Genomic DNA, 13,300 nt, shown 5'->3' with positions numbered 1-13,300 from the left:
AATTTAACCTCGTACACGTGAGCAGAAGGGAAAACGTCCAGTATTGGCTAGGATAGACCACAGACCAACATGTACATGTTGCTAACGCCCACCTCTCATCCCTAACTCTATTAACCTCCTCGAGTTTATCTAGCATTTTGTTATTTGTCTCGACCATACCCTCTGGTTAGCAGGTTTCACAATCTAACCATGCTCTGGGTGAAGCGATTCCTCTTTTTAAAGTTATTGGTTTTGTTACCGATCCTCTCATAGTTCTGGTCTCCCATGCAACTGGCAATATATCCACGAGAACCCTTTTCTGAAACTTGAAGACGGGGCGGATCTGCGATGAAACTAATTAAGCTTAAGCTTCAGGGCCCCTAATCCCGGAGGGGCCCCAGAAACGACTTTAGTCCACATTGCTTAAACATTTTGGGTCTACTGTGAGAAGGGTTTAAAAAAAAAAAAAAAATAATAATAATAATAATAGTGTAATTCAATACAAAATAATAGTTAAAATTAAAAGGTTATTAAAGTATCATGTAGGCTAGCCGTAAACTAAAAAACATTCAAATTAAGGATATTTAATTCTAAATATATTTAATATAAAATAATTTAAAACTAACATTTATGACAAATACAAACAGTAGATGACGTATTTGTAACAAAAGGGAGCCGTTGAAAAGGCAATCGCAATGCTAACGTGAATTTTCAACGTGATAGCACGCATGATAGCGATCTAGACAAGGATTTTTTTCAATAAAGTGTTCATAAGGATACAATATTTTAATTACCCCTACTCAAAAATAAATGTTATAAAGTAAGGTAAGTAATAAAGGTGAAAGTGTTAGATTAGCCTAAGCCTATTGTTTTTATGAAAAGGTGAACGGAAGGTAGGCTACGACTGCATAGCCTAGGCTAATACTATTTACAAGTATTTATGAAAAAGTAATAAAAGGGTGAATTTGTGTTAAATTACAGGTGTTTATTATGAAAAGTGTTCAAATGGTAAAATTGTGTTACATTACCTTAGCCTATGAGTTTTGGTGGCCTGGGCTTGCCTAACTTAGTCTAGCCTAGCGTAGGCTAGCTTGAACATAGCCTAGTTTAGCCTATTTAGCTTATTATAAACCTTCAAAAATGGCGCTTTACTTTCTGGGAAGGTGTTTTTTAAAAAAACCTTTCTCAAAGTAGATCTAAATTTGTTTTCCTTTCAAAGCATGTGACAATAGTCGCACAACTCAAATTGATTAATTTTTGTTGTATATATTTCAACAATCCCAAAGTTTTATTGCAGAGTTCGACCCATTTTTACATGGACATCTCGATAAATGTAAAAATGAAAAAGTAAATGCTACTTACCTATCCAAACCAGTGTATGAAGAATTGATAGAAATCATGGGAAAACATGTGCACGATGAAATTGTGAATCAAATCAACAACCTAGACACCAAATACTACTCTATTATTGTTGACTCTACGCCTGACCTGACACATGTTGACCAGCTGGTAATTCTGGTTCGATACTGCTATAATGGAAAACCCTGTGAGATTTTTAACATTTTTACCGATAGAAACCACTCATCCACGACCGTGTTCAACAAAATACAACAAGTCCTGGGTGAACATAAGCTTTCACTTGAAAATATCCGTGGTCAGTCCTACGATAAGGCATCTAACCTGAAGGGCTCGGAGAAAGGGCTGCAAGCACTCTTTAACATTAGCAGGTACTCAGACGATGTACCATGTGCAGCCCATTCACTTAACCTTGGAGAAAAGGCAGTGTCTACTGTACCTGAAATTGTTGACTATTTTGGCATTTTGCAGGAGCTGTATGTTTTTTCTGGATCTCCACTAAGATGGGGGATTTTAAACACACAGGGCAATCTACAGTTTTCTCGAAAGAGCTTAAGTGTAACTAGATGGTCTGTACACTGTGGTCTTTTCTATGGATTATTTCATCATTCTATGATGCATCATGCATGTATATAACATTTCCCTAATTTTCATCCCCCATAACTCAAACTATAAGGCATAGGAAAGTTTTATTCACACCAGTGACTTTGACATGTGAGATAATCCAGTACAGCAATTTAAATCAAAATCTGAGATGTAGTAAAAAGTTTGTGGTGATCTGTCGTGGAACAACCCCATTGAAGAAGATAGTACGAAGTCTTACAACACCAGGTTAAAGTCCAACAGGTTTGTTTCGATGTCACTAGCTTTCAGAGCGCTGCTCCTTCCTCAGGACTTTAACCTGGTGTTGTAAGACTTCGTACTGTGCTCACCCCAGTCCAACGCCGGCATCTCCACATCATTGAAGAAGATAACAGTGGTTACCCAGACCTCATTGCTGGTTGCGAAGGGGCCCCCATTACAGTTCAAGCTTCAGGGCCCCAAAAATGTAGGTCCGCCACTGCTTGAAGACAATAATTCGGCCAATCTTTCATGTAAATAAGGCCCTCCGGCGGTATCCTAGCAAACCTTTTATGGTGTCTCAACAGCTCTCCCATCGTGGCTCCACACAAGCTTCATGCCAGGAACTGGATCCCATCCCCTCCATTCGCAACCTCTCAGCACCAGGCACATTTTGGTACTTCAGACTTCCAATAGCTTTCTTTATTAATCTTAGGTGATAAAAATAAACAATCTTTCCATCTACAAAGATTCACAACAATAATTTGGTGGGATGAAAAAAAACCCACATAATCCCAAAGACGAAAATACAGAACTCGAGAGGTTACGATAGTCCCCATCTCACAAAATATGACAGTGTATGGAAAGGCTCAGTAAACCAAGGTCCACCACACTAAGAAAACAAAAAGGGACGGTCAATAGAGAATTAAAGGTGCTATATTTAAATGTGCGCAGTGTACGGAACAAGGTCGATGAGCTTGTGGCCGAGATTGTGACTGGCAGGTATGATGTCGTAGGCATCAGTGGTTGCAGGGGGTTCAGGATTGGCATTTAAACATCCAGGGATTCACAACATTTTGAAAAGACAGAGAGGTGGGCAGAGGGGGCGGGGTTGCCTTGTTAATTAGAAATGAAATTATATCAATTGCACTAAACGGCATAGGGTCAGATGATGTGGAGTCTGTGTGGGTAGAGTTGAGGAACCAGAAAGGCAAAAAAACAATAATGTACAGGCTTCCTAACAGTGGTCAGGACCAGGGGCACAAAATGCACCACAAAATAGAAAGGGCATGTCAGAAAGGCAAGGTCACAGTGATCATGGGGGACTTCAATATGCAGGTGGACTGGGTAAATAATGTTGCCAGTGGACCCAAAGAAAGGGAATTCATTGAATGTTTGCAGGAGGGCTTTTTGGAACAGCTTGTGATGGAGCCCACGAGGGAACAGGCCATTCTGGACTTCGTGTTATGTAATGAGCCAGACTTGATAAAAGATCTTAAAGTAAAGGAACACTGAGGAGGCAGTGATCATAATATGGTAACATTCAGTCTGCAATTTGAAAGAAAGAAGGTAGAATCAGATGTAAAGGTGTTACAGTTAAATAAAGGTAACTACAGGGGCATGAGGGAGGAACTGACGAAAATCGACTGGGAGCAGAGCCTAGTGGGAAAGACAGTAAAACAGCAATGGCAGGTGTTTCTGGGAGTAATTGAGGACACAGTACAGAGGTTCATCCCAAAGAATAGAAAGATTATCAGAGGGGGGATTAGGCAGCCATGGCTGACAAAGGAAGTCAGGGAATGCATCAAAGCAAAAGAGAAAGCCTATAATGTGGCAAAGAGTAGTGGGAAGTCAGAAGATTGGGAAGGCTACAAAAACAAACAGAGGATAACAAAGAGAGAAATAAGGAAAGAGAGGATCAAATATGAAGGTAGGCTAGCCAGTAACATTAGGAATGATAGTAAAAGTTTCTTTAAATACATTAAAAACAAATGGGAGGCAAATGTAGACATTGGGCCGCTCCAAAATGACGCTGGTAATCTAGTGATGGGAGACGAGGAAATAGCTGAGGAACTAAATAAGTACTTTGCGTCAGTCTTCACAGTAGAAGACATGAGTAATATCCCAACAATTCAGGAGAGTCAGGGGGCAGAGTTGAATATAGTAGCCATCACAAAGGAGAATGTGCTAGAGAAACTAAGAGGTCTAAAAATTGATAAATCTCCGGGCCCAGATGGGCTACATCCTAGAGTTCTAAAGGAGATAGCTGGCGAAATAGTGGAGGCGTTAGTTATGATCTTTCAAAAGTCACTGGAGTCAGGGAAAGTCCCAGAGGATTGGAAAATCCAGTTCCTGGTTGTGGCCATCTTGCAATGGAGTCACTACAGATTTTTCTGGGGGTAAAATGAGCTCCCGTTTCCAGATTGCCATCCAGTGACCCTGCTGTAGAGTGTGGGCATTGGACTGAAGACTCGATCAGGCCCTGCTCGGCTACCTTCACCCTGACCAGCAGATGGGTACTCGGGAACAACCACAAAGAACAAACTTGCCTTGACTCCATCAGTGGTTGGCACTGTTGCTTCACAGCTCCAGGGTCCCAGGTTCCATTCCCTTGGGTCACTGCCTGTGCGGCGTCTGCACGTTCTCCCTGTGTCTGCGTTGGTTTCCTCCGGGTGCTCCGTTTCCTCCCACAAGTCCCGAAAGACGTGCTTGTTAGGTAATTTGGACATTCTGAATTCTCCCTTGGTGTACCCGAACAGGCGCCGGAGTGTGGCGACTAGGAGCTTTTCACAGTAACTTAATTGCGGTGTTAATGTAAGCCTACTTGTGACGATTAAAGATCTCGGTGTCCATGTACATAGATCCCTGAAAGTTGCCACCCAGGTTGAGAGGGTTGTTAAGAAGGCGTATGGTGTGTTAACTTTTATTGGTAGAGCGATTGAGTTTCGGAGCCATGAGGTCATGTTGCAGCTGTACAAAACTCTGGTGCGGCCGCATTTGGAGTATTGCGTGCAATTCTGGTCGCCGCATTATAGGAAGGATGTGGAAGCATTGGAAAGGGTGCAGAGGAGATTTACCAGAATGTTGCCTGGTCTGGAGGGAAGATCTTATGAGGAAAGGCTGAGGGATTTGAGGCTGTTTTCGTTAGAGAGAAGAAGGTTAAGAGGTGACTTAATTGAGGCATACAAGATGATCAGAGGATTGGATAGGGTGGACAGGTTGTTCCTCGGATGGTGATGTCTAGCACAAGGGGGCATACCTTTAAATTGAGGGGAGATAGATATAAGACAGATGTCAGAGGCAGGTTCTTTACTCAGTGTGTAGTAAGGGCATGGAATGCCCTGCCTGCAACAGTAGTGGACTCGCCAACACTAAGGGTATTCAAATGGTCATTGGATAGACATATGGACGATAAGGGAATAGTGTAGATGGGCTTTAGAGTGGTTTCACAGGTCGGCGCAACATCGAGGGCTGAAGGGCCTGTACTGCGCTGTAATGTTATATGTTCTATGTTCTATTATTATTATTCCGTGTCCCCTACCACTTGAACCATTGAACTGTTTTGAAGTGTTTTACATAAGAAATAGGAACAGACGTAGGTCATTCTGGCCTTCCAGCCTGCTCCACCACGTGGCTGACTCGATTGTGGCCTCAACTCCACTCTTCCGCTTATGGCCTGTAACTCTCAACTCTGTAGTTGATCAAAAATCTAATTCCAGCCTTGAATATCTTGTTCTCTGGGGGAGAGAATTCCATGGACTTAGTTCCCCTTATCTCAGTTTTACATGGGAAACTTCTACTTTTTAAAGTGTGTCCCCCAATTCTAGACCCCGCCCCCAACTACGGGGGGGGGGGGGGGGGTGAGAGTCGGAGAGCACAGAAAAGGCCCTTCTGCCCATCTTGTGCTGCTAAAAACAACCACCTATTCTAACCCCATTTCCCAGCACTGTCATTTTAAAAAAAAAACAATTTAGAGTACCCAATTTCTTTTTTCCAATTAAGGGGTAATTTAGCATGGCCAATACACCTAACCTGCACATCTTTGGGTTATGGGGGTGAAACCCAGACAGACACGGGGGGGGCGGGGGGGGATGTACAAACTCCACACAGACAATGACCTAGGGCCGGGATTCTGACCCAGGCAAGGGCTCGAACCCGGGTCCTCAGCGCTGTAGGCAGCAGTGCTAACCACTGTGCCACGTGCCGCCCTTGCCCAGCACTGTCATAATCGTGTGTCGCGAAGGTCGGCCGGTTGGCAAAAGTGGATCCCGGGAAAAGAAATGTTGAAAAACACTGTGATGAAGGTGGACACGAGGAACTGGGAGTGGCTGAAACTCTTGCGATGGATCAAAGAGCTAGATCAGTGATCAAACGATCATTGAATATCCCAGAGATATCAGTGATCACAGGGGAAGCTGGAAATTCATCAGAAATGGGCTGGACCCCCATTGTTGAAAGACAGAAATGTTGGAGGCTCTCAGAAGGTCAGGCAGCATCTGTGAAATGAGGGAATGTTCCGGCTGTGGACATTCTTTAGAACCGAGGATGGAAAAGTAGCAGTGAATAAGAATCATTTGTTTTTAAAGTGAGCATGAGGGACAGCATTGGGGTCAGGGTTGGAGCTTCTTTACAATTCCACACATCAAACAGGAGAGAAAATAGGAAACTGGAAATGCCCAGAAACCTGCAAGATACAGCAGGTTGACCTCAGGAAGATTTGTTCGCATCAAAAGAACATTTCTGATCAAGTATTTCATTCTAAATGTGTTTATCTCCCATTTTCTGCACATTTCAAGAATTCCCCTTTTAAAAATAAATTTAGAGGACCCAATTAGTTTTTTTTTTCATAAAGGGGCAATTTAGCATGGCCAATCCACCTAATTTTCACATCTTTGGGTTGTGGGGTTAAAACCCACGCAGACACGGGGAGAATGTGCAAACTCCACACGGACAGTGACCTAGAGCTGGGATTCGAACCCGGATCCTCAGCGCCGTAGGCAGCAGTGCTAACCACTGTGCCGCATGCCGCCCTAAGAATTCCCTTTTTAAATGTTGAAAACACAGGCATTTATTTTCCAGTGTAATGATTGACGGCAGGCTGGTACGGAAAACCTCTGCTTCATTTTAACGCAGCAGACGCTAATTCCAGCCGGCAGGAAACTGAGGGATCTGGTGCGAGAACGAGGAAAGATTTGCATTTATATAGCGCCTTTTGTGATCTCAGGATGTTCGAAGGCACACGGCAGCCACTGAAGTTATTCTGAAGCGGAGTCAGCCAGTGTGTGGGGCAAGTGCAGCTGATGTGTGCCCAGCAAAATCCCAGAAACAGCCATAAAAGAAATGACCGGATTTTCTGGTTCGTTACATGTTGACCAGGACACTGGGGCGGAGGGGGTGTGTGGTGGAGGTGGTGGTGGGGGGAGGGAGGCTGGTTTTCTTTCAGTAGCGCTGTGGGATTGCATCTGTCTGCCAGTGGCTTCGGTTTAACGTCTGGGGCTTCGGTTTAACGTCTCGCGGCAGCGCTAAGGACTGTAAACGAGGGCTTAACGCCGCCACTCCTCTGATTCAGAGGCGCGAGGGGAACCCGCTGATTGAGTGTGTTCAACATTCCCTGCTGACCCCCACTGTTTCTGCAACTTAAACGAGTTGCCCAGTTATCCCCAAATAAGTGGCAGTCCTTCCCAATGAGAGAGTGACCGCAGATACCAGAAGCGGTGCTCAAAGCAGATACACGGGGTGGGACTGGGTCAGAGTGTCTGTGACCGGATCCCGGCCGGGGAAGGACGTTCATGGCGGGTTACACCTTCTGTGCAACTTTTAAAGCAAATCCCAACTCTCCCCCCTCCTCCGCTGACACCCCGACAACACCACAAACAATTTATTTTGGGCAGGGCACAGCCTGTCCGCGCACCGGCAGCAAAAACACTCCTTGTAAACAGGAGAGTTGCAACACTGTAATGACCTGTGATGTAAACATGACGAGTTTAAGGCATGGGACCTAAACTGCGACAATCTAATAATGATGCATCTTTTTGGGGGAAACTAGGAGTTAATTGGAGGGAGGTGAACAAGTCGGGTGACGAGCAATATTGGTGAGATCGGCCCCTCTCCATTGTCTCCATATATTGTGGGCTTGTTCGCTCTCCCAAAGTCTGCCAAACAGCAAGGGAAGACCAACAGGTCCTTTTTTATTCATTCCCTTTCATGGTGCAGATTTGCAGCGGAAGCCCAGGAGAGAGGACACATGTGAGAGAGGGTGGGGAGAGACATCAATATCCCGCCTCCTCCCCGGATCAATGAGAACAGATCCCAGAAATAGAGCTGGGAGCAGAATATAGGCGAGTGGAGAGAGAGGGCGAACAGCAATCCTGCAGCAGCGCTACCCAGGGAGGGAGGACAAGGCCCCTTGTTATTTTCTCCAGTTGTAACCTCAGCCGTGGCTATGAAGTACTATTCAGCAGCTGTCTCCAGGTACCCTGCGGTCAGCCTTCCATCCGCCCGCACCGTGCGTTTCCCCAATGACATTGTCTTCCAGGATCACATCCGCCAGGGTGACCTTGAGCAAGTGGGGCGCTTCATCAGAGCGAGAAAGGTGAAGCTGGACACTGTGTACCTGTCTGGTGAGTGCAGCCCAATCACTGCTCCTGTTTAACATGAGGGCGAGCAGCTCTTGCTGGCAGTGGGAGGGATTTAAAAAACAATCATTTGCCCTTTGAGTTAAAACAAAAGAAAACGTCAAATTATTCCTGTATCCGTTACACCCGTCGTTAAATACATTGTTACATTAGAGAAGCAAATGTTGTGACACATCCTGTATTTTAATATGGAAGCAGCAGTATCATTGTTACACTATCATGTTACACTCCAGTGTCACACTTGATACTCACATGTACCGTCACAGGTTCCTCACTACATACCCCACCTGTCACATTTCCACCACTTTCCATCCCATATCTCCACTGTTTTAATCTCAATGTGTTCGTCCATTTGCTGTAATTTATATTGGGGACTATTTGCAGCCAGAAAGTTGAGGTTTTCCCACTTTCCACACCACCAATCCACTCCAACTATAAACTCTTGTGCAGATGATCAGCCCCTTTGCTTGTGGTGTGTTACCAGCCTGGTGCTCTGTGAACTGCAGATTACAATATAATCTGGCGGTGGTCAAATGTCAGATTTATTCCTGTGAAATTATGGCATTGTTTTTACCGTGGATTTTGGAAGCTTTTCATTTGTTGTTAACTGAACGGTTTGGTTTACATTTTCATTTCAGGAATGGCAGCATTACACGAGGCAGTCCTGTCAGGGAACTTGGAGTGTGTCAAACTGCTGATCAAATACGGAGCTGATATTCACCAGAAGGACGAGAATGGTTGGACTGCTCTACACATAAGCTGCAGTGATGGGCACATAGAGGTTGCAAAGTAAGAATAAAATTTACATTCAATCGGTCGTTCTTGTGAAGTAGATTAAAAGCTTGAAAATACCAAACTGCTTCCTACTCATACCGTTGCCTGTGTTTATACCACACCTAACTCAAATGTGTATAAACCTCTTAAGGAGCGTGGCAGGCTCGGTGTTGACATGATTCCCTTGCCAGGCGGGGCTGCATTGGCGGCACAGGAAGATCCCACTGGTGTGAACGGGAGGAAGATCTCATCCATAGAGTTTCATAGCACAGAAAGAGGCCCTTCGGCCCATAGTATCTGTGCTGGCCACCAAACAACTATGCATTCCAGTTCAGTTTTTCAGTACCTGGACCATAGCTCACCTATAAATGCTTCTTAAATGTTGTGATGGTTACTGCCCCGACCAGGCAGCGAGTTCCAGATTCCAACTCTCCTCTGGGTGTAAACGTTTTTTTCCCTCAAATCCCCTCTGAACCTCCTGCCCCTTATCTTAAATCCATGCCCCCTGGTTATTGACCCCTCTACCAAGGGGAAAGGCTTCTTCCTATCTACCCTGTCCATGCCCCTCACCATGTTGATGGTTCAATCAAGAACCCACCTGCTCTCGGGGCAACACGGCGGCGCAGTGGTTAGCACTGCTGCCTCACGACACCGAGGTCCCAGGTTCGAATCCCGGCCCTGGGTCACTGTCCGTGTAGAGTTTGTACGTTATCCCCGTGTCTGCGTAGGTTTCACCCCCACAACCCAAAGATGTGCAGGTTAGGTGGACTGGCCACGCTAAATTGCCCCTTAATTGGAAAAAATAATTGGGTACTCTAAATTTATATAATAAAAAGAACCCATCTGCTCTCTTAGCACGAACAGACTCAAAAACAGCTTCTTCCCCGCTGTTACCAGACTCCTAAATGACCCTCTTATGGACTGACCTCATTCACACTACACCCTGTATGCTTCATCCGATACCGGTGTCAATTGTGTACCTTGTGTTGTCCTATTATGTATTATCTTTTTTATCTTATTTTCCTTTCATGTACTAAATGATCTGTGCGAGCTGCTCACAGAAAAATACTTTTCACTGTACTTCGGTACACGTGACAATAAACAAATCCAATTCAAAGATGGGTGTAAAGTTAGCGGAGGCCGGGGTGTGGGGGGGGGGGGGGTGTGGGGGGGGTTTCTCTTTCTCCCCAGTCTGTTAGACGACATTTATTCCTCAACCAATAGCTGAAAGCAGATTACTGTACCCCTTACTGATTACATTGCTGTTTGTGGGAGCTTGTTGTGCACAAATTGCATTTCCTATATTAGGGCCTTTTTTCCCCCTTTGATATAATGTTCTCCAATCTGTTTGATACCAATTGGCAGTTTATGACCTTCAATCCCTTCTTCAATCCCTGCTTCAATCCCTTCTTCAATCCCTTCTTCAATACTGCTGCCTTCTCCTTCAGTAACTATGCTCATCCGTTCCAAAACTCTGTCCCACAGGTTGTCGAAAGGTGCAGGACTTTATTGGGCCACAAATTTTCCAGGTGTACTGTCCCACAGAGTGTCCGCCTCAGTCTTTACCTAAACAAATACCCAGATTCATAGAAGCATAGAATTTACAGTGCAGAAGGAGGCCATTTGGCCCATCGAGCCTGCACCGGACCTTACAAAGAGCACCCTACTGAAGCCCACATATCTGCCCTATCCCCGTAACCCAGTAACCCCCACTTAACATTTTTTGGACACTAAGGGTAATTTATCATGGCCAATCCACCTAACCTGCACATCTTTGGACTGTGGGAGGAAACCGGAGCACCCGGAGGAAATCCACGCAGACACGGGGAGGATGTGCAAACTCCGTACAGACAGTGACCCAGCCGGGAATGGAACCTGGGACCCTGGAGCTATGAAGCAACTGTGCTAACCACTATGCTACCGTGCTGCCCTAGATTATCTGGTCGTGATCACATTGTTGTTTGTGGGAGATTTTAAAAGTATTTAATTAGCTATAAACATGGAATGTCCTAACATTGTGAAAGGTACTAGATAAATGCAAGTCTTTCTTTAAACACAATGAACCCCAGATCGTTTAGTGTAGAAGTCATGTGGTAGATATTTTTTGCATCTGTGTTTCATTTGTCTCCCACCTTTGCAGATACCTGCTGTCCCAGGGAGCTCGGGTGGATATAGTGAATGATAATGGTGAGGTCCCCATGGACCTGATTGACCCTGAAGATGTCAAGCTGCGGGCACTATTCGAGCTCAGGGATGGCTGAGAACGCCAAACAGGATTCCTTGATTAAGGCGTGTTTCACCACCAGACCCTGACTGGATCTGAGAGTGGAACCAATCTTCAGATCTGCCCTGTCTCTGGAGAGGAAGTGACAGCATTTCCCCATTAACCAGGAGAGGTTTGTGAGCTGCCAGTGCAGGAGGGGAACCTGCAGGACCTGGTCAAGCATCTACATTGTGACTCTGAGCTTATTTCCTTCAGAGCCATAGCTTTGTGCAGAGCTTAGTTCCTGTATTTTTAAACGATGCCATCAAGAGGTTAGCTAATGATTTTAAAGAACTCAATTTTTCTGTCGCCAGGTGTAGTGGTGTCAGAATTTCAGACCCCCAACGGTAACATTTAGCACTGCCAGCTTCTGCCAACTCCTTGTTATGAGCTGAAAAATAACAGATCTTACACACATTAACGTCTTAATTTGCTGTGATTTTCCGCCCTGCTTTCTACATAGCCAGAGTCACCATTGACTCGCTTATAAATATTGTAATGAGTGTCATTTTGTTAGAAAAATGCTCACTACATTATGTTAGAGCGTGACATTTTGAAACTGCGGTGAACAATCTTTAAAAAAAATAAATTTCGAGTACCCAATTAATTTTTTCCAATTAAGGGGCAATTTAGCGTGGCCAATCCACCTAGCCTGCACATCTTTTGGGTTTGTGGGGGCGAAACCCACGCAAACACGGGGAGAATGTGCAAACTCCACACGGACAGTGACCCAGAGCTGGGATCGAACCTGGGACCTCGGCGCCGAGAGGCAGCAGTGCTAACCACTGCGCCACCATGTTGCCCAAGCAGTGCGTAATCTTTGCAGAATTTTAGTTACAGAACTTACCAATTCGACCTGGAATGCTCACCCTCCAGCTTCTCCTACTTTAGGATCTGCTTTGAAACCTACCTCTTTAATGAAGCATTTCAATTGTCTCTCCTTATACGTCCTTGTTTGACTTGATGTCAACTTTTGTTCTGGTTATGCCCCTAGTGAAATGCTTTGGGATGGTTCGTTGTGTTAAAAATGTTTTATAAATGCAGGTTGTTGTTATAATATGCGCTGGACCATATTTTGTATATTTATAAATGAATAAAGTTCTACGTTTTGTTACTAACAGTTGTGCAATTTGATGTCTGGTTATTTTTTTTTGTTTCCTTTTCTTATATCTGAAATCTCAACATTCCAATTATCTCTCTATTGATCAAAGTGCATTTCACTGCATATTTCTTACACCCCGTTTAATAGATAATCCGATTCAAAAATAGGCTTCATTTTTACCATCCTTTATTCCTTCCTGAAAAACATCTTAAGGTAATACTTTTTGTGCTGTGAAACAATCCTTTAAAATAGCGATGAGGAGGAATTTCTTCAGCCAGAGGGTGGTGAATCTGTGGAACTCTTTGCCGCAGAAGGCTGTGGAGGCCAATTCACTGAGTGTGTTTAAGACAGAGATTGATAGGTTCTTGATTAATAAGGGGATCAGGGGTTATGGGGAGAAGGCAGGAGAATGGGAATGTGAAAAATATCAGCCATGATTGAATGGTGGAACAGACTCGATGGGCCGAGTGGCCTAATTCTGCTCCTATGTCTTATGAAGTGAAGTAGATTCCACCTTTTTTTGCATAACATCAAGTGCCAGCATCAAACAAATCCTGTAAGCAAAGGAAATGAATTAACTTTCTTTTTATGCTCCTGCAAAAACATGACTTAACCACGGAAGAGTGTCCT

At 44.5% G+C, this 13,300-nt stretch overlaps 1 protein-coding gene across 1 annotated transcript; it reads left to right on the top strand.

Moving 5' to 3' along the window:
* Positions 1–8,128: 8,128 nt before the first annotated feature.
* Positions 8,129–12,686, top strand: LOC140395651 (protein phosphatase 1 regulatory subunit 27-like). Its single transcript, XM_072483675.1, has 3 exons — positions 8,129–8,516; positions 9,170–9,320; positions 11,446–12,686. The coding sequence occupies exons 1-3, from the start codon at positions 8,339–8,341 to the stop codon at positions 11,564–11,566; spliced, it is 450 nt and encodes a 149-aa protein (XP_072339776.1). The 5' UTR covers positions 8,129–8,338; the 3' UTR covers positions 11,567–12,686.
* The last annotated feature ends 614 nt before the right edge of the window (positions 12,687–13,300 follow it).

This window comes from Scyliorhinus torazame, chromosome 18 (genome assembly GCF_047496885.1).
Source record: "Scyliorhinus torazame isolate Kashiwa2021f chromosome 18, sScyTor2.1, whole genome shotgun sequence".
Classification (NCBI taxonomy): Eukaryota; Metazoa; Chordata; class Chondrichthyes; order Carcharhiniformes; family Scyliorhinidae; genus Scyliorhinus; species Scyliorhinus torazame.
The sequence above is the reverse complement of the archived record's forward strand: the minus strand, read 5'-3'. Positions and strand labels throughout refer to the sequence as shown.

Bases quoted from the DNA above. Each gene is read 5' to 3' on its own strand.
- LOC140395651 (XM_072483675.1), top strand. From the start codon at position 8,339: ATGAAGTACTATTCAGCAGCTGTCTCCAGGTACCCTGCGGTCAGCCTT. The intron at 8,517-9,169 runs GTGAGTGCAGCC...TTTTCATTTCAG, and splicing joins GGACACTGTGTACCTGTCTG to GAATGGCAGCATTACACGAG. The intron at 9,321-11,445 runs GTAAGAATAAAA...CCACCTTTGCAG, and splicing joins GGGCACATAGAGGTTGCAAA to ATACCTGCTGTCCCAGGGAG.